This window comes from Amblyraja radiata, chromosome 1 (assembly GCF_010909765.2).
Source record: "Amblyraja radiata isolate CabotCenter1 chromosome 1, sAmbRad1.1.pri, whole genome shotgun sequence".
Lineage (NCBI taxonomy): Eukaryota > Metazoa > Chordata > Chondrichthyes > Rajiformes > Rajidae > Amblyraja > Amblyraja radiata.
The window spans coordinates 89,634,208-89,658,171 of NC_045956.1; the positions used below are offsets into that span (position 1 = coordinate 89,634,208).

Consider the following 23,964-nt stretch of genomic DNA (forward strand, 5'->3'; position numbering starts at 1 on the left):
TCATCTCATATTTCGCTTGGGCATTTGACAACCCAGAGGTATGAATATTGATTTCTCTCACTTCAGGTAGCCCCAGCATTCCCTCTCTCTCTCTATCCCTCCCCCACCCAAGTCGCCCTAGCGTCTCATTTTCACCCTACAAACAGCTTACAATGGCCTGTTTCCTTTATCATTGTTACTTTTTTTGCATATCTTTCATTCATTGTTCTTTATCTCTCCACATCACCATCTATATCTCTCGTTTCCCTTATCCCTAACCAGTGAAGAAGGGTCTTGACCCAAAACATCACCCATTCCTTCGCTCCCGAGATGCTGCCTGTCCCGCTGAGTTAATCCAGCTTTCTGTGTCAACATTAGTTGGTTTACTGAAACTTATCTCACCTATTTGTTTTACCATACTTCATCAAATGTTCACTATTGTCCTTCCATTCTTATTAAATTAGATTAGATTAGATTAACTTTAATTGTCATTCAGATATACACATAGACACAGTGCACATTGAACGAAATTTCGTTGCATTGACTCTTCAAAGTAGCAGCAGAATATAACATTTATATCAGGCGATCAGTAAAAGTGCTTAGTGTGTCCAAAAAAAGTGCTTCATGTGCATAGTTCTGTAAAATAGATATGTAGGAAAGTTATTAAAAGTGACAATGTATAAGAAAGTTATGGCATCGGTTTGATTGTGAGTTCAAACATTGTTTATCCTTTCCATCATAGGTTTTTCTTTTTTACCAGTCTTGTTGCATCCCTATACCTACTTTGCAGCTGATTTTCATTTGCTCCTTTGTGTTATATTAATTGTTTTCTAGTTTTAGTCCTTTCATGTTCATAGTTTCTTCTGGTTTCCATTTTCTGTCACTTCATTTATTTGATTCAAAAAGTCTTCTTCATTCCTAAGGTTTGTGCTATGGTGGTTTATCCATAGATATTGCCAGTCCTTAGTTAAATCATTCCAGATGCCGTTCTTTAATTGTGAGAAAACAACTCAGTGAGCATTTGACAGTCTATTCAAACGCAAGGGCTGGAATTGATGGCTTTGTGGCCAAGTTTGTGAATGATATGAAGATAGGTGGAGGAGCAGGTAGTGTTGTGGAAGCAGGTGTCTGCAGAAGGACTTGGACAGGTTGGGGGCATGAACAAAGAAGGTGTAAATGGAATACAGCTTAGCAAAGTGTACAGTCATGCAGGAATAAAGGCATAGGCTATTTTCTAAATGGGGAGATGATTCAAACATTGGAAGTGCAAAGAGACTTGCGAGTGCTGGTACAGGATTCCCAAAAGGTTAATTTTTGCAGGTTGGTTTGGTAGTAAAGAAGGCAAGTGCAACGTTCGCATTCATTTCTAGAGGACTAGAATATAAAAGAAAGGATGTAGTGCTGAGGCTTTATCATGTGCTGGTCAGGCCAAATTTGGAATATTGTGAGTGGTTTTGGGCCCCATTTCTGAGGAAGTATATGTTGGCATTGGAGAAGGTCCAGAGGAGGTTTACGAGAATGATCCCAGGGATGATTGGGTTAACGTATGATGGATTTGTACTCACTGGAGTTTAGAGGGATGAGGGGGATCACGTTTAAAGGCCTAGATAGAGTGAATATGGAAAGGATGTTTCCAGTAGTGGGAGAGTCTAGAGGACCAGAGGGCACAGCCTCACAATAAATAGGCATTTCTTTGGAATGGAGATGAGGAGGAATTTCTTTAGCCAGAGGGTGGTGAATCTATGGGATTCATTACCACATGTGGCTGTGGGGGCCGAGTCATTGGATGTTTTTAAAGCGGAGATTGATAGGTTCTGGATTAGGAAGGGCATCAAAGGTTACAGTGAGAATGCAGGAGGATGAGGTGAGCGGAAAATATAGATCAGCCATGATCAAGTGTGGAGTAGACTCGATGGGCCAAATGACCTAATTCTGCTCCTGTGTCTTGTGAAGGACATGCCGTTCAAACTCTTCCCTCCCAATGTGCAGAAGTAAGTAGCTGATCATGTGAGCTGCTCAATAGGAACATTGTTAGTTCATGCTCTCCATTTCAGGTACTGCTTCAAAAAAGCATGGATCAAATGTGAACCTTCAGGTTTTGTTTAACATGACACCATGCTGCTCTACAATGCCATGACTTTGGTCTTATTATTCGATCCTCTCTCTCCCACCCCACCTAATTATTACAAAACAAACTAAGTTACCACAATGCAAATTCACCCTTTAGGGCCTGTCCCACTTACGCGACTTTCTCGTGACTGCCGGCACCCGTCATAGGTCGTTGCAGGTCGGCAAAAATGTTCAACATGTTGAAAATTCACCAGTGACCAGAAAGATGCTGCGACACTTTGCGCGACTGAGGAGACTGCTCACGACCATTCAGGCGACACCCTGGCGACATGTCTGTATGGTTGTGAGTAGTTGCCCAAAGAGTCGTACCTTGTTCTGCTCGCTGCTAGATTTTCAACACGTTGAAATTTTTCAGCGACCTGTAACGACCTATGCCGGCAGTCGCCAAAAAAGTTGCGTAAGTGTGACAGGCCCTTTTTGCTTTAATAAAAAGATGTAAGTGATTGAATAGATAAAATATAGCATAAAAGAGATTTAGTCTATTTGCTGTGACAATCTGGGTCTCAAGACAAAATAGGGAATCTAATCTGAGGGAAGTTGGTTAGATTCTGTAAAATGTTAAGAGAAAAGAAAACGGAGTGGAGGGAGTATGCTTATTTAGTTATTTACTTCTACCATGGATGCTGATTCTCAAGTGAGATGTTAAGTTGCACCAGTTACTGTTAATCATTAAAAACATTCTCACAAAATGCACAAAAATAAGTTTAATGAGGGAAGTAGGTAGCAAAGGAAGCAAAAGAGGATTGTGCAGCAGGTTTTGGGCACGTTCCCAAGCTTGCAGAAATGTACCCACAATGTGAAATAAACAATTCAACCTAATTAAAGCAATTTTACTTGAAACCAATCTTGCTGATTGCTTAACTTCTCCAATACCGCAAACACACTTTAGATTTTATGGTTATAGTACATTCTCAGTTCTGATGCACTTGGCATAGTACTTAAATAACAGAGTACAGAGTACACGTCAAGAAATGGGGCATTTTCAGTCTGATCTTATATTTTAGTCTTTAACTGTGTACTTTCTGTTTTGCACTGCCACCAACACAATTGTACTGACTCTGTGAACATAAATAATTATTGTAAAATAAATTAGGTGCAGCACAGTGGCACAGTGGTAGAGTTGCTATCTTACAGCTCCAGAAACCTGGGTTTGATCCTGACAAAGGGTGAAGTTTGTACGGAGTTTGCACGTTCTCCCTGTGACCAGGTGGGTTTTCTCCGGGTGCTCCGGTTTCCTCTCACATTTCAAAGACATGCAGTTTTGTAGGTCAATTGGCTTCCGTTAAAAAAAAAATGACCCTAGCGTGTAGGATAGAAGTAGTATACGGGTGATTGCTGGTCGGCATGAAATCAGTGGGCCGAAGGGCCTGTTTCACACTGTATCTCCAAACTAAAGTAAATTAAATTCTTAAATATCTTTTGTTAAGGTACAATAAGAGCCACTATATTAAATGAGCATGCTATTAACTTAATATATCATTTTTACGGCAGAAAATAATATCATACAATTACTTGTGTATTTATGTAAGTGATGCTTGAATCAGATTCAAACAACCAGCTGGAGGAACTCAGAAGGTTAGGCAGCATCTGTGGAGGGAAATGGACAGTCAAATTTCAGATGGAACCCTTTCCTCTGAACTGAAACAGTACAAGGGATCTAGGCAGTATGAGCAGGTAAATCCTCTCTCAATATGCTGCTGTCTCTCAAGAAGGGAGGCATATAAGCACCATGAACTTTTTGTTATTACTTTCGTCCTGGTGTCTTGTAGTTCTTGGTAGAGACTCACTTAATATTGTACGTACACCCAATCGCACACAGCAACAAGTATTATACAGTAAGTGTTGAGGAGGGGGAGCAGGAACTGAGGGCATTGGGCACCAGACCCTGTAAAGCACCAGCTCAGATATTGGCATCACCAGGGCTGAAGCGAGTAGGATAGGATGTACATCCTTCAGAAATATATGTGTCATTATGACCATTATCAAGCCAGAGGCTGAACAAGAAAACCACTAGAGGCCAGAGGGAAGGTTGTCCATTGATGCTGCCAAGAGAAGTCAGATGAAGATGGCAGTGGAGTATATGTGGCCAATGTGAACGCACGATCAGAAACTTGAATCCTGCTCCTGAAAGACCAAAAAAATATCTTGGAGGAGGTCAACCCCAAACTCGAGCAGGTTTTTTGGCTTCCTGTTTACTTGCCACTTGATTTTCCCACTGACCCACCTTGTGCTACAGAGATAAATACTGTACCTAGCAGCTCTGATGTGGCTTGGACGTCTATCTCCTCTCACAGAAGCTCTCTTCTCCCATTTCCTGCCCCATGTTCCCTCCACTCAATACATCTGCTGAACATCAGGGATCTTAAATGCTCTTAGTCCACTCTCACTTGTATTTTCACAGGTGACATTCCGTTTCTTTTAGTCATCTTCATTATCTTTTGGGTATTTTCAGTATCTTTCTGACAACTCACATTCTGTGCACATGTGGGTTCACTAATCACTATCCCACATTGCACCACGGATTCCCCCCACATCTTGGGAGTGTTCTTGCATTTCATCCCATCTCTCCAAACACCCTCCCATTCCAAGATTCCCACAGATCCCAGGAACATCAAAGTAGATGCCAGTCAATCCCAAGCCCTAAAGCTAAAAATTACCCGTTTCAAATCACATCACCATTTCCTCCAGGTACTCACTAGCCCCATTAAACACAGTTTAAAATAGCCTGAGAACTAATCAAATCATGGAAGGGATGTGGAAGGAATTAAAAAGTAGAAAAGAATTAGGAAAACAATTGTGGGAAGTCATTTTCCTTTTGATCCCCGAGGAACAAAGTAAACAAGATAATAAAATAAACAATGCAGTGGCTTTTCTTCTCATCATCAAAAAATAGTCAATTTTAATAATGTTACTATTAAAAATAGAAAAATACCAATCATTTACTCTACCTGGCAATTGAAGCAATTTTCCTGATCTAATATCGAATGCAGCACAATTATATTAAATGTCAGTGCATAAATAGTGTGGATTACCAACACTCTGATTATGTCCGATTTTAAAAATGTATGATGTGTAGTCAGTCTCAAAAGAGAATAAAGCAGCTTTCCATGACATGAGCAGGACTCAAGTTAATATTTGCATGCAGTGTGAAGCATGACCAGAATTCATATGACTCATTTGTGCGCATTATATGCACTGCATCGGCATCTCATAATTGAGGGCCTCAAGTTTTACTAGATAAAGCATTTCTATTACACGATGCAAGCTGAATCCAAATGTCTTACACATAGATCATTCTCACCAGTAAAGTTTCGAGTGGCTTTCTAATTCCAACTTTTTTTTTTAAGAGGCAATATGTGGATGGGTGATACTTTCTGAGATACTTTTTACTTTTGACAGAGGTCTAAATTGAAATACTTTCTTCTTTCTACAGAGGCCTAGATTCATAAACTGCAGATTCTGGATTTGTAAAATCAAATCAAAAAACACTCAGCAGGTCAAGCAGTATCAGTGGATACAGAGGCATTAATCTGAAATATTCCCTCCCTTCCTTTCAACAGTAACAGTCTGACTTCTTCAGTGCTACCAGTTAGTCACAGAGTCATACAACATGGAAACAGGCTCTTTGGCGCAACTTGCCCCTGCTGACCAACGACACTCGTCCACCTGCCTGCGTTTGGCCATATCCCTCTAAATCTATCCTACCCATGTACTGTCTGAAGAAGGGTTTCGGCCCTAAACGTTGCCTATTTCCTTCGCTCCATAGATGCTGCTGCACCCGCTGAGCTTCTCCAGTACTTTTGTCTACCTTCGATTTTCCAGCATCTGCAGTTCCTTCTTATACACTACCCATGTATCTGCTGTCTCCACTTCTTCATTAAGGCCTGTCTTACCACTAAATTGGTGCAACATCATTACCAGTAATATTCATGAAGTGAACCAGCAGCAGAAAAATATTTGTTTCAGTGCCATCAAAGAAAGATGCCACTGTGTAATAGATGGGGTTTGGACTGTATACTACTGTATAACCAAATAAAAATAAGCTAAATATAATGGAGAATAAAATATCGATCACTGTGGAAGGGCAAGTGTAGCAATCAGGAATAAACGCAATTTTTTAAAATGTGATGTGCTAATTAGGAATTCCAAATGCCAGCTCAAGCTTCAGTTATGGGGAGATACTGGAGAGCCTGGGCCTGTTTTCCCTAGAGCAGAGGATAGTAAAAAGGGTTTGATTCAGGCATGTAAAATTATAATAGGTATACATAGGGTAGATTGTATGAAAGTTTTCCTTTTACCAGAGGCGAATAAGATTTGAGGACGGATATTTAAGGGAAGGGGTAAGAGGTTGACAGGGGATCTGATTCTGAGGGGAATCTTTATCACTCAGTGGTGATTACCTGAAGTGCACTGCCAGAGAAAGTGGTGGAAGTGGAGTTGCTGGTCGCATTTAAAAAACATTTTGACAAACATTGAAATCGCCCAGGGCTAGAAGCCTACAGGCCAAGTGCTAGAGGATGCGATTAACATGGATAGGTGCCCACTGGTTGGCGTGGGTCGAAAGTCCTGTTTCCATGCTGTATGACTCTATAAACAGTCATGGAAATAGAAATTATATAGCGTTTTAAGATGAGAGTTACATGAGAGTGTGGAAGGCATACACCAGTTCCGTGAGATATCTGGAATTATTCTGTAGGAATGATTTTGAAGAGCAAATTTACAGGGGAATTAGAGAGGGTGCAAAACAGATAATAGTGATCTTGAGGGTATGAAGGAAGACCAGCAGCAAACATAAAGGGGAATTCAAGCATACGTTATAGGCACGTGAACAATAGGAGAATTGGAAGAGAGGAACTGGGGTTCAGCTTAGAGCAGAAAGGAAATCTACTCTGGGGAGTGGATGGTATGGCTCATGTACCAAAGGAGTGTTTTACATTAGAAGAAATCCTGAGTTTTATAAATAGAAGCATCAGAAGCAAGAGCACAGAACTCATGATGTAATTTAAAAAAAACATTTGTTTGGCCACTGAATTCCGCACATTCAAGAGGGTGCAGAATATATTAACCAATATAGTTAAATGACAAATCAGAGAACCTGAGATTGTTCTCATAGGAATAGAGGAGGTGGGAGAAGAAATTAAAAACTGAAAGTTATTAACATCGATAGAGAAACCAAAGGTATTGATGGGTCTAGGTGATGGTAAACTGTATGTATTATGAGGAATAACTTCTCTTTTAACGCAGCGATTGGTCATGGACCAAAAGGCATGGCCAATTTAATCGTAGCGCGTAACAGGACGTGGATAAGTATTTTTTTTTAAACTGTTGCCCAACTGTGTGACAAGTTACAAAAGTGGGATGTTGTTCTTAAATAGAGCCAACATGGAAATGATGGGTAGAGTGGGCTCCATCCATGCTGTAGCCATTCTGTGATGCTGGGGTTGAATGTGGAAAATAAGATAAGGGAATGTGGTGGGAGTTTTGTTTGGAGAGAAAATTGGGATGTCAGAGAACATCAATAGCATGAAAACTAAAAGATGGATGCCTTGTACGCCTTGGCTCGCCCAGGTTGACATGTGCCCTTCAATGTGTTGAAGGACACCTCATGTCTTTGTTTGAGACCTGTTTTAATGGTCTTTGGGTGGCACGGTGGCGCAGTAGTACAGTTGTTGCCTTACAGCACCAGAGACCCAGGTTTGGTCCTGACCTATTTGATCCTGACCTTTCTGTACGGAATTTGTACGTTCACCCTGTGACCGTGTGGATTTTCCCCGGGATCTCTGGTTTCCTCCCACACTCTAAAGACAGGTTTGTAGATTAATTGTCTTGGTATCATCATAAATTGTCCCTAGTGTATGTAGGGTAGTGCTAGTGTATGGAGATCGTGGGTCAGCGCAGAATCAATGGACCGAAGGACCTGTTTCTGCGCTGTATCTCCAAACTAAACTAAACATCAAATCAAGCAACCAATGATCCATGCATTTTCAAAAATATTTCATTCTATTGTACACAAAAATATTATGCTTTGTGACTGTATCTTGGCCTTAGAATGGTGTCCTCTTGAGTATAAGAAGCCAACGGAAACCTTGATGTGACGGTCAGAAGAGCTTTCCATCTTCCAATGTAGAACCAAAACAGGGATAAATAGAATAGGTAACTACATTGACAATTTTGCTAATGGTAAGTTGCCTCAACGAAAAGATTATTAGAATACAAAAGCTACGTACTTAGCATTCAGCAATCTACCACACTTGATCAATAAGCTCAGACCGAGTGAACACATGGGTTCCAGTAATTATTGAATGCAATTATAATTGACACTGTAATTAAAGTCAAGGCTGAAAGCAACAAAATAGCTCTCCAGATAGAGCTGCTTTTCCATGATAAAACCAGCCTGGGTTCAGGGGAAGGGGGGAACGAAGATGAGGGAGTGGAAAAAGCTGACACTGAATTGGCATTAGACACGCAAGGATGAATCACTTTAGATGGTACCTGGATGAATTTCCAGAGTGATGTAACAAAATAGGGAACAACCAGGAGAGGTTTTTTTATGGCATTTCACTTCAGCTAAAGTCAATTTCCAATTGTGTGACACCAAAAACAAACTTATGCAATTGAAGTTTAGACCAATAATATCCTAGTTATGATATTGAATGTGTCCTTTGCATGGAAACTTAAGTCACATTTTTATCATCAGCTCAAATAAGTTATCAATTGTGATTTGGTCAAATATAAACAGACTGGTCCACTGGAATTTCTAAGTAAAGATGATGAAATAGGCGAGAATGCATTAAAAAATTGTAAATGTTCAATATAGGAACCCGTGATGAACTAGACTTAACCTTTGAGAGCGGCACAATAGAGCGGTTCAACAAGAAAGCACCTACCAAAGGTATCAAAGGTATCAAAGGTATTTTATTGGTCACATTCACATACACCGAGGTGTAATGAAGTGAAATGCTTTTTGCCATTTTGCAGCACACAAAGAAAGAATACAGACATAACATCAATGAGAGTCTTAAACACAAAGAACATCCCCCCCACAATGGCTCCCACCATGAGGGAAGGCACAAAGTCCAGTCCCCACCCCCAGTTCACCCATAGTCGGGCCTATTGAGGCCTCCACAGTTGCCTCTACGGAGGCCCGATGTTCCTGGCCGTTCTCGCCGGGTGGTGGTGCTCCGGCGTCGGGAGAGTCCTCACAGCGGCATGGGAACCCTGGAACGGCCGCCTCCGTACTGGAGGCCGCGGCTTCCGAAGCCGACAAGGCCGCGCCGGTTGGAGCTCCACAACTGGCGATCTCGTCGCGAGATCCCAGGCTCCCGGTGTAAAGTTCGGCGCCGCCGCCCGCAGCTGGCCGCTCCACAGTCCCGCAGCTCCGCGATGTTTTACCCGGCGGTCTCAGCTCACCGGAGCTCCAGCGCGGCGACCCAGGCAAGGCATCGCCCGCTCCACGATAGCGCTCCAGCGCTGTGCCGCCGCCGAAGCCGAGGTTCTGGACGGTCCGCGACAGGAAACGCCGCTCCAGGCCCGCTGGTAGGCCGCGAGGACGGGTCGAAGCTGCAGCCCGGAGAAAGGCTGCCTCTCCGACCAGGTAGATTAGGTTAGATTAGATATAATTTATTGCCACACAGCCAGGCTGGTGGAAATTTGGGTTGTCTGCAGCGATACAATAATAAAGAACACACAACCACAATAAAACTGTAACACAAACATCCACCACAGCATTCATCACTGTGGTGGAAGGCACAAAATTTGGCCAGTCCTCCTCCATTTCCACCCCGTGGTCAGGACCAGAGTCCAGAGTCAGTCCAGGATCGGCTCTTCCTCACCGGAGACCGCGGCTTTAAGTTGTTGTAGGCCGCAGGCCGGCGGTCAAGATTTAAAGTCCCCGCCGTAGCCAGAAGCACCGTAGACTGCAGGGCCGGTGGTCGAAGCTCCCCTCCAGGGGTGATGGTAAGTCCATGCCGGCCCCGCGGTAGAAGTCGGCCGCGGGCCGGCAGCGATGGCTTCTTCTTCCCCCGGGTCCCCCACGAGGGATCCCGGGCTGTAGACGCCGCGCCAGCTGGAGCTCTGCAGACCGCGGCTTCAGGCTGCGACTTCAGGCTGCCGGCTGCCCCGGGTCAGCGAAACGGAGCGCTCCCCTCTAGCGAGCCCCAGCGAGGGCTCACCTGCTCCACAACGAGAGTCCACGCTGCGCCCGCCGCTGAAGCCCCGGGCGCGTCTCCGGGAAAGGCCGCGTCAATCCTTGATGTTAGGCCACGGGGGAGGCGACCTGGAAAAAGTCGCCTCTCCATGGAGGAGCGACCGAAGCGGTTTCCCCCTTACCCCCCCACACCACCCCCCACACAAAACACACAAAGAAACATTAAATACAGACTTTAAAACATACTAAAAAAATAAAAAAAGGTTGAAAAACTGACGAGCTGCATGACATGGCTGCTGCCAGAGCAGCGCCCCCTACAGGTAGGGACCCTGAAAGGCAGTTTCCCCCCCCCCCCCCCCCACACAAAAAAGTCTAGACCTCCAAACAAAACACTTTAACTAACTAAAAGTAAAAATAAAACGGTGAAAAGACAGACAACTGCTGGCAACTACAGACAACCTACAGATGAGTTTGTACGTCTCCCTGTGAACACGTGGGTTTTCTCTGGGTGCTCCGGTTTCCTCCCACAACCCAAAGACGTGCAGATCTGTAGGTTAATTGGCCTCTGTAAATTGTCCCTAGTGTGTTGGATAGCACTAGTGTACCAGTGATCATTGGTTGGCTCGCACTTGATGGGTTGAAGGGCCTGGTAGCACGCTGTATCTCTAAAAGTAAAACTATATTTCCAAATGTTAATGATGGCAGGCCACATTTATGTTGCAGTGTGTTATTTCCAGGTGAAACTATGGACTACAATGGGCTTTATTTGGATTGTTAATTATCCAAAACCATCTAGCTTCATCCTGGTTTTTCAACAACCTCCACCAGAGATTTACAAGTCAAATCTAATGATGGTAAAGCTGTTCTGCATAAACCCAAAACATTAAGCCCTCAGTAAAACAAGATTACACATTATCTTCCCCTCAGTGATGAAAAATACCTTCCATGTTAGATCAGTTAACAAAAATACTACATGGAATATAATTTGAAGACTGCTGTGATATTAAAAATGCATCAAGAAAAACAATCAGTCTAGGATATAGTGTAGGGCACAAGATTAGATATTCTACAGCAGTTAGCTTTTTATTTTACCCTCTAGAAGCAGAGAACTGATCTCAGAAGATTAAGTGAGTTGATTTGAGTCTGTAATAGAACCCACTGACTGTTAAAGAGGATTGAATGGATATTCCTCAATTCATCTTTATTCAGTTTTTTTTTTACTGAACACAGTAAGGAGAATGTGAATTATTGTTAATTCTGTGCTTTTTAACCAAGGCAATCTTAAATGGAAATTATAATAATGTTTATGCTTTAAAGAGAAGGATTATTATGATGAACCGGGAATCAATATTTTTTAGCTATCAAACATTAGCTATCAAGCATGCATGGAGAATAAAGCATGAGAGAATTTATCTGTGGATGATGCGAATGATGTGGTTTGGTAACAAATGTGATTAATTCAAACAATAAGATAATATATTTTACAGGCATTAAATATAAGCATAAAAAGCTCCGTATTATTTCCAGTACAAAACAGGCTTATTAGGTTTATGGGAAAAGGTGCTTAAACTTCTCTGCCTCTTTGTACTATTTGCCAGATTACATTTTTCAGCGACATAACTTCTGGGCAAAGAAAGAGAAAACACTTCAAAAAGCAGTTTAATAAAATATGCTGTTTGGTAAGGAAGTTTTTGCATATTTAAATAGGAGCTTACCATGAGTTCCCTGTACTTCTTCTTCAGTGATTGATGGCGTTCCCTTAGCTGGTTAGCCATTAGTTTGTACTGATCCCGTTCCTGTTGACATGTATCAAGTTCCTTGGAGAGAATCAATAGAGCTTCCTTCTTACTCTCCAGCTTCCTTTTGCATATCAAATGCTGAAGCAGAAGAAACATTTTGAAGTTAGGCCAAGTCAAGGACAAAAAAATCATCAAATTTCAGATTTACAAAAGAAGCAGTAATTCTCTCTTGAACACTTCAAAAACAGTTTATTAAAATATGCTAAGGAAGTTTTTGCATAAATAGGAGCATTATAATACCACAGGCAGCTTATTTTATCTACTAAAATATTTTGTTTAGTTTAGAGATACAACATGAACATAGGCCCTTCGACCCGTCGAGTCCACACTAATCATCATCCATCCGTTCACCATTATCCCACCATCTCATCCATTCCCGACACATCAGGGGCATTTTTACAAGAGGTCAATTAACCTACAAACCCGCACATATTTGGGATATGGGATGAAACTTGAGCACCCGGAGGAGACCGACACGGTTACCGACAGAACATTCAAATTCTACACGAACAACACGAGTGGTCAGCATCGAACCCGGGTCTCTGGCTGTGAATCAGCAGCTCTACCTGATATGCCACTGTGCTGCCCTTTTGAAATAATATCCTAGTACATTTTCCTCAAATGCTGCAACACTTGCCCTCATTTTTATTCCTGAAACCGGTGCCACGTCACAGAAAATCAAATGCACCTAATATCAACGAAGCCTTCAGCACATACGCACAAAACATCTAGAGACAGATGATAGGCGGTTAGTGCACACCCAAGCTAAATGCTGGGATGTACCCACTAATGTTTCCATTAAACAAATCGAATTTTCTCCAGGTCAAGAGGGAGCAATTTCAAGGGATGATTTTTAAATTCCTATGCCAATCACTGAGAATGCCTGCCCTTCTAATGTTGGTAACATACTGATGGTAAGGAAGAGAAATGAGCAGCGCAGGATCTCTGTAAATACTCAAACACCTGTTCCCTCCACCACCTTGAAAAAAGCAGGGAATGGTGAGTGGTCACAATTATTTTAATTTTACTTTCCAAGTACCCAGGCAGGCCTGGCTACCACTGGGCCATGTACATCCCACCTCACCTCCACAGGGGAAGAAGAAAGGACATCCTTTGATCAGTCCCCCACGAACCCACCCACGAACTTGGCCTTACAATCATCAGATCTGGCACTGTGATCCTTACAACGCGCACAAAATCTCACACACACGGTTGAAATTCAGCCTAAATTTCATGTCAATTTCAGACCCTGTCAGGCTGCAGATACAGTGGATGTGCGTTGATTTTTCATCCACAATATCTCATGGACTATATAACCAGAATAGCTCAGGGAAATGCACAGTCTTTTGCCGGAGTTGGGTAATCGAGAACCAAGGGATACAGGTTTAAAGTGAGGGGTGAAAGATTTAACAGGAACCTGAGGGCTAACTTTATTACACAAAGGGCGGTGGGTGTGTGGAACGAGCTACTGGAGGAGGTAGTTGAGGCAGGTTCTATGACAACATGAAATAGACAATTGGATAGGAAGATGAATAAGACAGGTGTTGAGGGTTATGGGCCAAGCGGGGGCAGGTGGGACTCGTGTAGATATGGCATGTTGATCGGAGTGGGCTAGTTGTGCCGAAGGGCCTGTTTCCACACTCCATGAATCTATAACTCATACTAGTTTAAAATCTCCGGCTGGTATAGAGTTCATTCAGACTACTCTTTTTTTTTCAAAAATAGGAGAAAAATGGGAAGGAGATTTCACTGAATCCTTGTGTCAAAAGTCAGAGGGTTTGTATTTTTCAATTGCAGATTAGCAAGACTGAAAGTTGGTAAATGACGTTCGCTCACTCTTTCAATTCACACAATACAACTACTGTAATAAATTGTGTTAATTAATTCTTGATCATTCCGTGAGAAGCCTGGAGTAATTAATTCCCGACTGTGAAATCACCATGCCCCCAATGGATGTAGAAGCCAGCAGACTCATTCCATCTGTTGTCTGCTCGTACAACGGAATAACAATGGAAAATCATGGGGTTCAAAATGAAGGCTAAAACCCATTCAAGCTTCAAACTCCTGCTTCAAGGAAATATCAGAAGAGTTTTGATGGGATTCCTGCGTTGCAATCACTCCTGCGTGTCCATAATTCTTTATTCAAACACAGTAAAACATTCTATTTAATGAACATCAATTTACTTGACCAACCACTGTAACAGAGTCTCATTACCATTTCTACACGGCTATAAAGTTAATTTAGATAGAGGGCCAAGACAGCGAAAAAAATCTATACTCACCAAGCTTGGCTGATTAGATATTATACTATATGGTGATGCATGCAGGCATACTGAACAGCTCCAGTACACTGTTGACATTATTGTGATTCAGCTGTCATCTATTTGATCAATAAGAACACTAGAAATGAGACCAGGAGTGGCTCATCCCACCATTCGTGAATACTTTGCCATTCAATAAGATCACCTCTGATCTTGTACTTCAACTCATAGAGAAACATAGAAAATAGGTGCAGGAGGAGGCCATTCGGCCGTTCGAGCGAGCACCACCATTCATTGTGATCATGGCTGATCGTCCCCTATCAATAACCCGTGCCTGCCTTCTCCCCATATCCCTTGATTCCACTAGCCCCTAGAGCTCTATCTAACTCTCTCTCAAATCCATCCAGTGACTTGGCCTCCACTGCCCTCTGTGGCAGGGAATTCCACAAATTCACAACTCTCTGGGAGAAAACGTTTTTTCTCTCACCTCACTCTTAAATGGCCTCCCCTTTATTCTAAGACTGTGGCCCCTGGTTCTGGGCTCCCCAACATTGGGAACATTTTTCCTGCATCTAGCTTGTCCAGTCCTTTTATAATTTTATATGTTTCTATAAGATGCCCCCTCAGCCTTCTAAACTCCAGTGAATACAAGCCTAGTCTTTTCAATCTTTCCTCACATGACAGTCCCGCCATCCCAGGGATCAATCTCGTGAACCTATGCTGCACTGCCTCAATCACAAGGATGTCCTTCCTCAAATTAGGAGACCAAAACTGTACACAATACTCCAGATGTGGTCTCATCAGAGCCCTATACAACTCCTATACTGAAATCTTCTTGTTATGAAGGCCAACATTCCATTAGCTTTCTTTAATGCCTGCTGTACCTGCAAGTCAACTTTCAGTGTACAAGGACACCCAGGTCTCGCTGTACCTCTCCCTTACCTAACCTAACCCCATTGAGATAATAATCAGCCCCTTTGTTTTTGCCACCAAAGTGGATAACCTCACATTTATTTATATTATACTGCATCTACCAGGCATCTGCCCACTCACTAAACCTGTCCAAGTCACCCTGCAACCTCCTAACATCCTCTTCACAGTTCACACTGCCACCCAGCTTTGTGTCATCTGCAAACTTGCTTGTGTTGCTCCTAATTTCCTCTACCAAATCATTAATATATATGGTAAACAGTTGCGGCCCCAACACCGAGCCTTGCGGCACTCCACTCACCACTGCCTGCCATTCTGAAAAGGACCCGTTCACTCCTACTCTTTGCTTCCTGTCCGCCAACCAATTTTCTATCCATGTCAACACCCTACCCCCAATACCATGTGCTCTAATTTTAGTCACCAGTCTCTTGTACAGGACCTTATCAAAGGCTTTCTGAAAGTCTTGATACACTACATCCACTGGCCCCCCTTCATCCATTTTATGTGTCACATCCTCGAAAAATTCCAGAAGATTAGTCAAGCATGATTTCCCTTTCATAAATCCATGCTGACTTGGACTAATCCTTTTACTGCTATCCAATGCCCCATTATTACCTCTTTAATAATTGACTCCAGCATCTTTCCCACCACCGAAGTCAGGCTAACTGGTCTGTAATTCCCCGTTTTCTCTCTCGCTCCTTTCTTGAGAAGTGGGATAACATTAGCTTTCCTCCAATCCACAGGAACAGATCCTGAATCTATTGAACATTGGAAAATGATCACCAATGCGTCCACTATTTCTAGAGCCACCTCCCTGAGGACCCTGGGATGCAGACCATCAGGCCCAGGGGATTTATCAGTCCCATTAGCCTACCCAATACTACTTCTCGCCTAAAGAAAACATTTTTCATTTCCTCTACCCCCTTAGATCCTCTGTCCTCCAGTACTTCTGGGAGATTGTTTGTGTCTTCCTTAGTGAAGACAGATCCGAAGTACCTATTCAACTCTTCTGCCATTTCCTTTTTGCCCCATAATAAATTTCACACACGTCTGCCTTCAAGGGACCCACATTTGACTTTGCTATTCTTTTCCCCTTAACATATCTAAAGAAGCTTTTACAGTCCTTCTTTACATTCCTGGCCAGTTCCCATCGTATTTCATCTTTTCAGCCCATATTGCCCGTTTTGTTTCCTTCTGTTGTACTATGAAAGTTTCCCAATTCTCTGGCTTCCGGCTACTCTTTGCTGTGTTATACATCTTTTCTTTTAGTTTTATTCTATCCCTAACTTCTCTTGTCAGTCACGGTTGCCTCCTATTCCCCTTAGAATCCTTCTTCCTTTTTGGAATGAAATGATCCTGGGTCTTCCAGATTATGCCCAGAAATTCCTGCCATTGCTGTTCCACCGTCATTCCTGCTCGGATCCCTTTCCAGTCTACCTTGACCAGCTCCTCTCTCATGCCTTCATAGCCACATTTTGTTCAACTGCATCACTGACACTTCCGATTTAACCTTCTCGTTCCCAAATTGCAGATTAAAACTAATCATATTATGATCACTACCTCCAAGCGGTTCCTTTACCTCAAGTTCTCTTATCAAATCTGGTTCATTGGACAACACTAAATCCAGAATTGCCTTTTCTCTGGTCGGCTCCATTACAAGCTGCTCTAAGAATCCATCTCGGAGGCACTCTACAAACTCTCTTTCTTGGGGTCCTGAACCAACCTGATTTTCCCAGTCTACCTACATATTGAAATCCCCCAACACCACAATGGCATTACCTTTGTTACATGCCAGTTTTAACTCCTGCTGCAACTTACACCCTACATCCGGGCTACTATTTGGGGATATGTAGATAACACCGATTAGTGTCTTCTTGCCTTTGCAATTCCTCAACTCAATCCACAGTGACACAACCTCGTCAGTCCCTATGTCTTTCCTCTCAAGGGACTGAATTCCATCCCTCACCAGCAGAGCTACCCCCCCTCCTCTGCCCACCTGCCTGTTCTTAGGATGTATAACCCTGAATATTAAGTTCCCAGGCCCGATCCTCCTGCAGCCACGTCTCGGTAATCCCCACAATGTCATATCTACCAACCTCTAACTGAGCCTCAAGCTCATCTACTTTACTTCTTATACTTCGCACATCCAAATACAATACTTTTAATTCCTTACACATCTCACCTTTCACATCGACCCCCATTACACTTGGCCATACTCTCCTATCCCTTTGTGAGCTTTCTTTCCCGTTAATTCTGGGGTCATTAACTATCCCTTTACTCCCTTTCCCTTCAACTCCATCCTCGACTATCTCATTTGTCACCCCCCCCCACCCCCCCCCGCCCTTATTTAGTTTAAAACCACTTGTGTCGCAGTGGCAAACCTGCCTGCCAGAATGCCGGTCCCCCACCTGTGAAGGTGCAATCCGTCCCTTTTGTACAGTTCCCCCTTACTCCAAAACAGATCCCAGTGATCTAAGAATCTAAATCCCTGCCCCCTGCACCAGTTCCTCAGCCACACATTCAGGTCCCATATCTCCCTGTTCCTGCTCTCGCCAGCACGAGGAACTGGAAGCAAACCGGAGATAACCACCCTGGAGGTCCTGCTTATCAGCACTTTTCCGAGCTCTCTAAAGTCACGCTTCAGAATATTCATCCTCTGACTTCCATCTTCCACTCTTCCTCACTTTCCCCCACATCTCCTGAAGTCCTTAGTATTTAAAAAATAATTGATCGTGGCCTTGAAATATACTCAACAGCCAAACGTCTACGACCCCTCAGGATGAGGAATTTCTTCATTTCTTTATATCTCAATTCTTCCTCTGAAATTATGTGACAGGATTGCCAAACTATACTGGAGTACTCTCTGGAAACACTTGATGTTTCTATAGGGTAAACGTGAACATTTGTGTAATGGTAGTGGATTGAGAAATGGGGGTATGGCAGGGTAAGGTTTGTAAGAAGATGATTCTCTGTGGTGACAGGCAGATGATAATTTAAGAAGTTAAAATATAAAATGTCGTCTCATCAGATACTTGGAAGCTGGTAAATCTGGAAGGCTTGTGTCATAAAGAAAAGTTTGGGAACCTCTGCTGTGGACTCCTCAACCTCTTCCCTGACAAATCACAAGAATCTTGTGCAGTGCTCTATCACCCGCTGTTCTTTTACTTTGTAGAGAATATAGATCTTGTCTAGACCGCTTCAAAGGATAATTCTCTTAATCCCACAAAAGTCTCATGAAGCTTCACTAGACACCCTCTAAAGCCAATGTACTCTTCTTTAAGTAAGGACATCAGAACTGAGAACAGCAAATTATACCCAAAGTGTGATCTTATCAAAGCTTTAATCATTTTGTACTCCATCCACCAGTCTTGCACATGCAGGTAATGTTTCCACATTCCTTTCCAACCTCCATTCTTTCTCTTCTACCTAGCTTTGCATGCTTTACAATCAATTCACCTTGTCTATGTCATTGACTTAGATTGCAAGCACTGATGCCCAAGCATTAATCCTCTTTCTACCTCATAGGTTAAAACGTGCCAATGAAAAATAATTTAGCATGTTAATTAATCCATAATCCACGCCATTGCACAGAGGACCCAAGAGCCATAACAATTTCTGGTACAGTGCCTCAATAAATGCATTTTATAAATCCAAATACTTCTACTTCTATTATTTCCCCCTTATCTATTCTGAAGTTACAACTTCAGATTTAAAAAATAATCAGTCTGCATTCACTCTTCAACCATGATGCAACTATTTTTCACATGTTAGGTTGTTTTACTCATAAAATTCGATTGCAGCATTCCCTCTACTTATGTCAGGCTACGTGCTCTATAGTTCACCATTTTTTCACTCTCTCATTTCATCATTTAGCATATTCGAGTTTGATCCCTTTAAAATGATGGCAACTATTCAAAATTATGGAGGGTGTCTGAAATTCAATTCCAATGATACATATTTTTGTAGCTACTCCTTGTAAGACGCTAGGATGCAGCCCATTAACATCTTCACTGCTGTTACTAATTATTTAAATATATATATATTTTTTTGATCGATAAGAAACTTAATGAGGGCAGTAAAGGTAGATGTGGTTTACAAGGACTTCACTGAGCTTTTAACACGATATCGCATGGTAGACCGATCCATAAGGTTAAGGCATACAATATCCAAATTGTATTGGAAACTGGATCCAATATTTGCTTGTGTTTATGAAGGAACTGCAGATGCTGGAAAATTGAAGGTAGACAAAAGTGCTTGAGAAACTCAGCAGGTGCAGCAGCATCTATGGAGCGAAGGAAATAGGCAACGTTTCGGCCCGAATCGTTGCCTATTTCCTTCGTCCAATATTTGCTTGTTGATAAGAGGCTAAAGTGGATGGGTGTTTTGCTGGTGGTAAGTCTCTAACAAGTGATGTGCCACAAGGATTTGTAATGGGACCTTTAGTGTTTGTAACATATGACTTGGATGAGAATGTAGGTGGTTTGATCATAAATGTGCAAGTTACGTGGATTTTGTTAGAGTTAGATAGAGCTCTTAGGGAGAGCAGAGTTAAGGGATATGGAGAGAAGGCAGGAACGGGATTGTGGATGATCAGCCATGATCACATTGAATGGAGGTGCTGGCTCAAAGGGCCGAATGACCTACTCCCGCACCTATTGTCTATTGATAATGGTGGAAGCATAGATTGCCAAATAAGTTGTCTAAGCATATAGCAGACCACGGAATAGCCGGAAAGTTGAGTAGAGCAGTGGCAGTAGGAGTTAAATCCAGACAAATATGAAGCAATGTACTTTGGGAAGTCAAATTTTGGAAGTACATATACAATAAATGGCAGTAATGTGTTATGTACACAGGGACCTCGGGGTATAAGTCTATTACTCACTGACATGATGACACAGGCAGATGGGGTAGTGAAGAAGACATTTGGTATAGTTGCCTTCAAAGACTGAGCATTGAGTAAAAGACTTGGGACATCATGTTGCAATTGAGGAAAACATTGGTTAGATTGCACTTGGAGTATTTTTAACAGTTCTGGTTGCCACACTACAGGAAGGATTTCAAATAATAGTGAATGTTGTGACTTTGACTAAGTCACTTGAGAGACTGGAGCAACTAGTAGACGTGGAAATTCATCATGACAACCAGACACTTTCATGGAGGCCCACTCAGCAGCATCTCTCAAACTCAAAGTACACCACATTTTTATACGCTTAAGATCAAAGATAATAGCAGGTGATTCGAGTTAATTTCAATAGCCACAATGACGCTGTTTATTTCAATATTTTACGTTTGACCAATGATTCCATTGTTATATTCTGACTGTGGTAGCGCGCCATAACTGAGAGATATCTCCATGTATCCAAGCACCTTTGCTGGAACAAAGTAATTCACTGAACTAAAAGCTTTTGAGCATGAGAACACAGAAGTAGTGTTGTGAGAGCTGAATCTCTGGGGACACAAATTTCCCAATTATTGATAGAGCAAAGATGCCTACCACCATGTTTGATGTGCCAAGTGACAAAATAAATCTGGTCTAGGAGCTGTCACCTATTCCTTTTCTCCAGAAATGCTGCCTAACCTGCTGAGTTACTCCAGCATTTTATGTCTATCTTTGGTATAAACCAGCATCTGCAGTTCCTTCTTACACAGAATAAAGGGCCTGTCCCACGAGCATGCGACTGCATGCGGCAAGTACGACCAAACCGGAAGCGGGGGCCGCGTGGAGGTCGAGTGATCCCTGTACAGGGCCTGTCACACCAGCATGCGACTGCATGCGGCGAGCGCGACCAAACCGGAAGCGGGGGCCGCGCAGAGGTCGAGTGATCCCGTACGAGTTGACGTGAAGTTCGAGCGAAGGCGTACGCCGTCAAGATGCTGCGTACGGCGTCAAGATGCTGCGTACGGCCTCAAAGCGGCTGCGGGCCGGCAGGCCGTTGCCGCGTGGAATTTTTGGACAGTGTCAGTTTTTCGGAGCCCCACGCGATGTCGGGACCAGCTCCGCACAACTCCATACGGCTCCGGCGATCGAAGTGGGACCGGCCCCGCGAGGCCGTACGGCTCAAGCGACCACGTTAGGTCGTGCTTGCCGCGTGCAGTCGCATGCTCGTGGGACAGGCCCTTAACTTAACTGAGGGTGCAGGTTAACATATGCCTTTGTTATTACATTTGGTGGATGCACATGATAATGTCTCATACACATGTCATTTTACAAATTGAGCAGTCTCCTGTTGTGAGCCGGCAGTCTGGACTCTTTAGACAGTATTGTTTTGTTTACAAAGTTGTCCTTGTAAGTTCCAACTCCTTGCTGTTTGCAATTACAACAGGTTTTGTATATTGAAGACTGGTTCTTGTTTGTCTTAATGCTTCCTATCTCCATAATTCTATAGCTTCTGAATAACCCATAACACAGAGATGTTGAGCAGAATAATATTATTGCATGTTGGAGGAAGCTTTTTAAGTACAGAAAGAGGAAAGTAATGGAAAGTCGCAAAGATATTGCTACATGATGCCAGCCAAGAGATTTAGCAGGATGTTGCCTGGAATGGAGGGCATTCAATATAAAGAAAGATTTGAGGTTGAGGGGTGACCTTGTAGAGGTTTATAAAATTATGCGAGATGGACAGAATCTTTTTCCCCAGGGAAGGGGAGTTCAGAACTAGAGGGCACTGGTTTAAGATTAGAGGGGAAAAATTTAAAGGAGATCTGAGGGGCACATTTTTCACAGATGATGGTGAATATGTGGAATGAGCTGCCAGAACGGAAGATACAACTATAACATTTAAAAAGTATTTAGACAAGTATTGAGATAGGAAAGGCATTGAGGAATACGGATATAGTGCAAGCAAATGGGATGATCATGGACTGGCTTCATGGTCCGCATAGACGAGGTGGGCTGACCATTCCTATGCTGTACAATTCAATGGTTCTGCTATGCATGGAATTTTATTGTCTTCCACGGTAAAGGGAGATACAAAGAGAGGTAAAAAACAAATGGCAAAAGATACAAAAAAGGATTATGTAAGGAAATTCACTAAGGATAACAATGAAATAGCAAATAAAAATAGTATGAATCACGTAAAGATTTGCAAATTTTATCAAGATAAAATAACTAGAATGACATCCCCTGGAGAAGATGAATTCCTCCCATGGTTTTAGAGGAAGTATGAGAAAGTTATAGATAATTATAATCTTCCAAACTTCTCTTGATTCAAAGCCCATTACTTTAGATTGGAAAACTGCACATTTGCTGTGCTAGCTAATCAGCTAATCATCAGTTCCTAGGAAATAACTGGAATCCATAACTAAATCCAAAGTGATCTACCATGAAAATATTCACCTTATCATAGACCCGTCAGAATGAATCTGTAAAAGAGTAGGTCACACATATGAAGATTGGGTTTTGGAGATGATTAAATTACTGGACAGGGTAATGCAAGACCTTGTAATGTGTTTGCAATTATTCACCATATTCATAAACTGCTCTGGGAATGGCATGACTGTGTGAGGCACTGTAGGCAGTGTCAAGGCAAGTCCAACATCACAAAGGATTATCAGTAGATTATGCCAATGACAACTAGCTATTTGGACTAGAAAACGACAGATTAGGGTAAATGCCAAAATGCGGGAAGGAGAAGAGGTCCAAACAGGTTTAGCAGTCATGTATATAGATCTGTGCACTTGTTAACTGCACACCGGAGGGAGATTGACAAAGAAAGTAAATGCGGCACCCAGCGCAAATGCTGAGCCCACAGACCTTCAGACTCAGATTACAGAAAGCATTTGTTCAAACAACCCCAGTTTATCATAGAAACAAGATGCTCCATCACATCTATATGCAATAAACTTGAAAAACTCGTTGGATAGAATTTTTTCAAAATAATTACGTATTTGAGAGATTACATAGTAAATATCGATACTGCAAAATAATAGACCTACAACTATCAGGCTTAAAATGTTTTAAACAGCATTTCTGCGACAGAAACATTTTGTATACTTGGCGATATTTTTCTTCCCAAAACACATATTCTAGCAGCATTTATCAAAAAATAGCTGGAGAAGTATTTCTGTTAATAAATATGGAACATACAGTGCCCTCAATAATGTTTGGGACAAAGACCCATCATTTATTTATTTGCCTCTGTACTCCACAATTTGAGATTTGTAATAGAAAAAAAAAATCACATGTGGTTAAAGTGCACTTTGTCAGATTTTATTAAAGGCTATTTTTATACATTTTGGTTTGGGATCATTGTCTTGCTGCAGAATGAACCGCCGGCCAATGAGTTTTGAGGCATTTGTTTGAACTTGAGCAGATAGGATGTGTCTATACACTTCAGAATTCATTATGCTACTACCATCAGCAGTTGTATCATCAATGAAGATAGGTGAGCCAGTACCTTTAGCAGCCATACATGCCCAGGCCATAACACCCCCACCACCATGTTTCACAGATGAGGTGGTATGCTTTGGATCTTGGGCAGTTCCTTCTCTCCTCCATACTTTGCTCCTGCCATCACTCTTAAATAAGTTAAACTTTGTCTCATTTGTCAAGACCTTTTCCCAGAACTGTGGTTGCTCTTTTAAGTACTTCTTGGCAAACTGTAACCTGGCCATCCTATTTTTACGGCTAACCAGTGTTTTGCATCTTGCAGTGTAGCCTCTGTATTTCTGTTCATGAAGTCTTCTGCAGACAGTGGTCATTGACAAATCCACACCTGAC

General features: G+C 42.3%; 1 protein-coding gene across 3 annotated transcripts in view; it reads right to left on the minus strand.

Moving 5' to 3' along the window:
- Positions 1-23,964, minus strand: part of ccdc149 (coiled-coil domain containing 149) — a 113,814-nt gene that overhangs the window by 65,156 nt on the left and 24,694 nt on the right. For all 3 annotated transcript variants that reach the window (XM_033026396.1, XM_033026388.1, XM_033026404.1), the window contains exon 2: positions 11,971-12,132. In XM_033026396.1, coding sequence (XP_032882287.1) covers positions 11,971-12,132 — 162 coding nt within the window. The remainder of the gene's footprint in view (positions 1-11,970; positions 12,133-23,964) is intronic.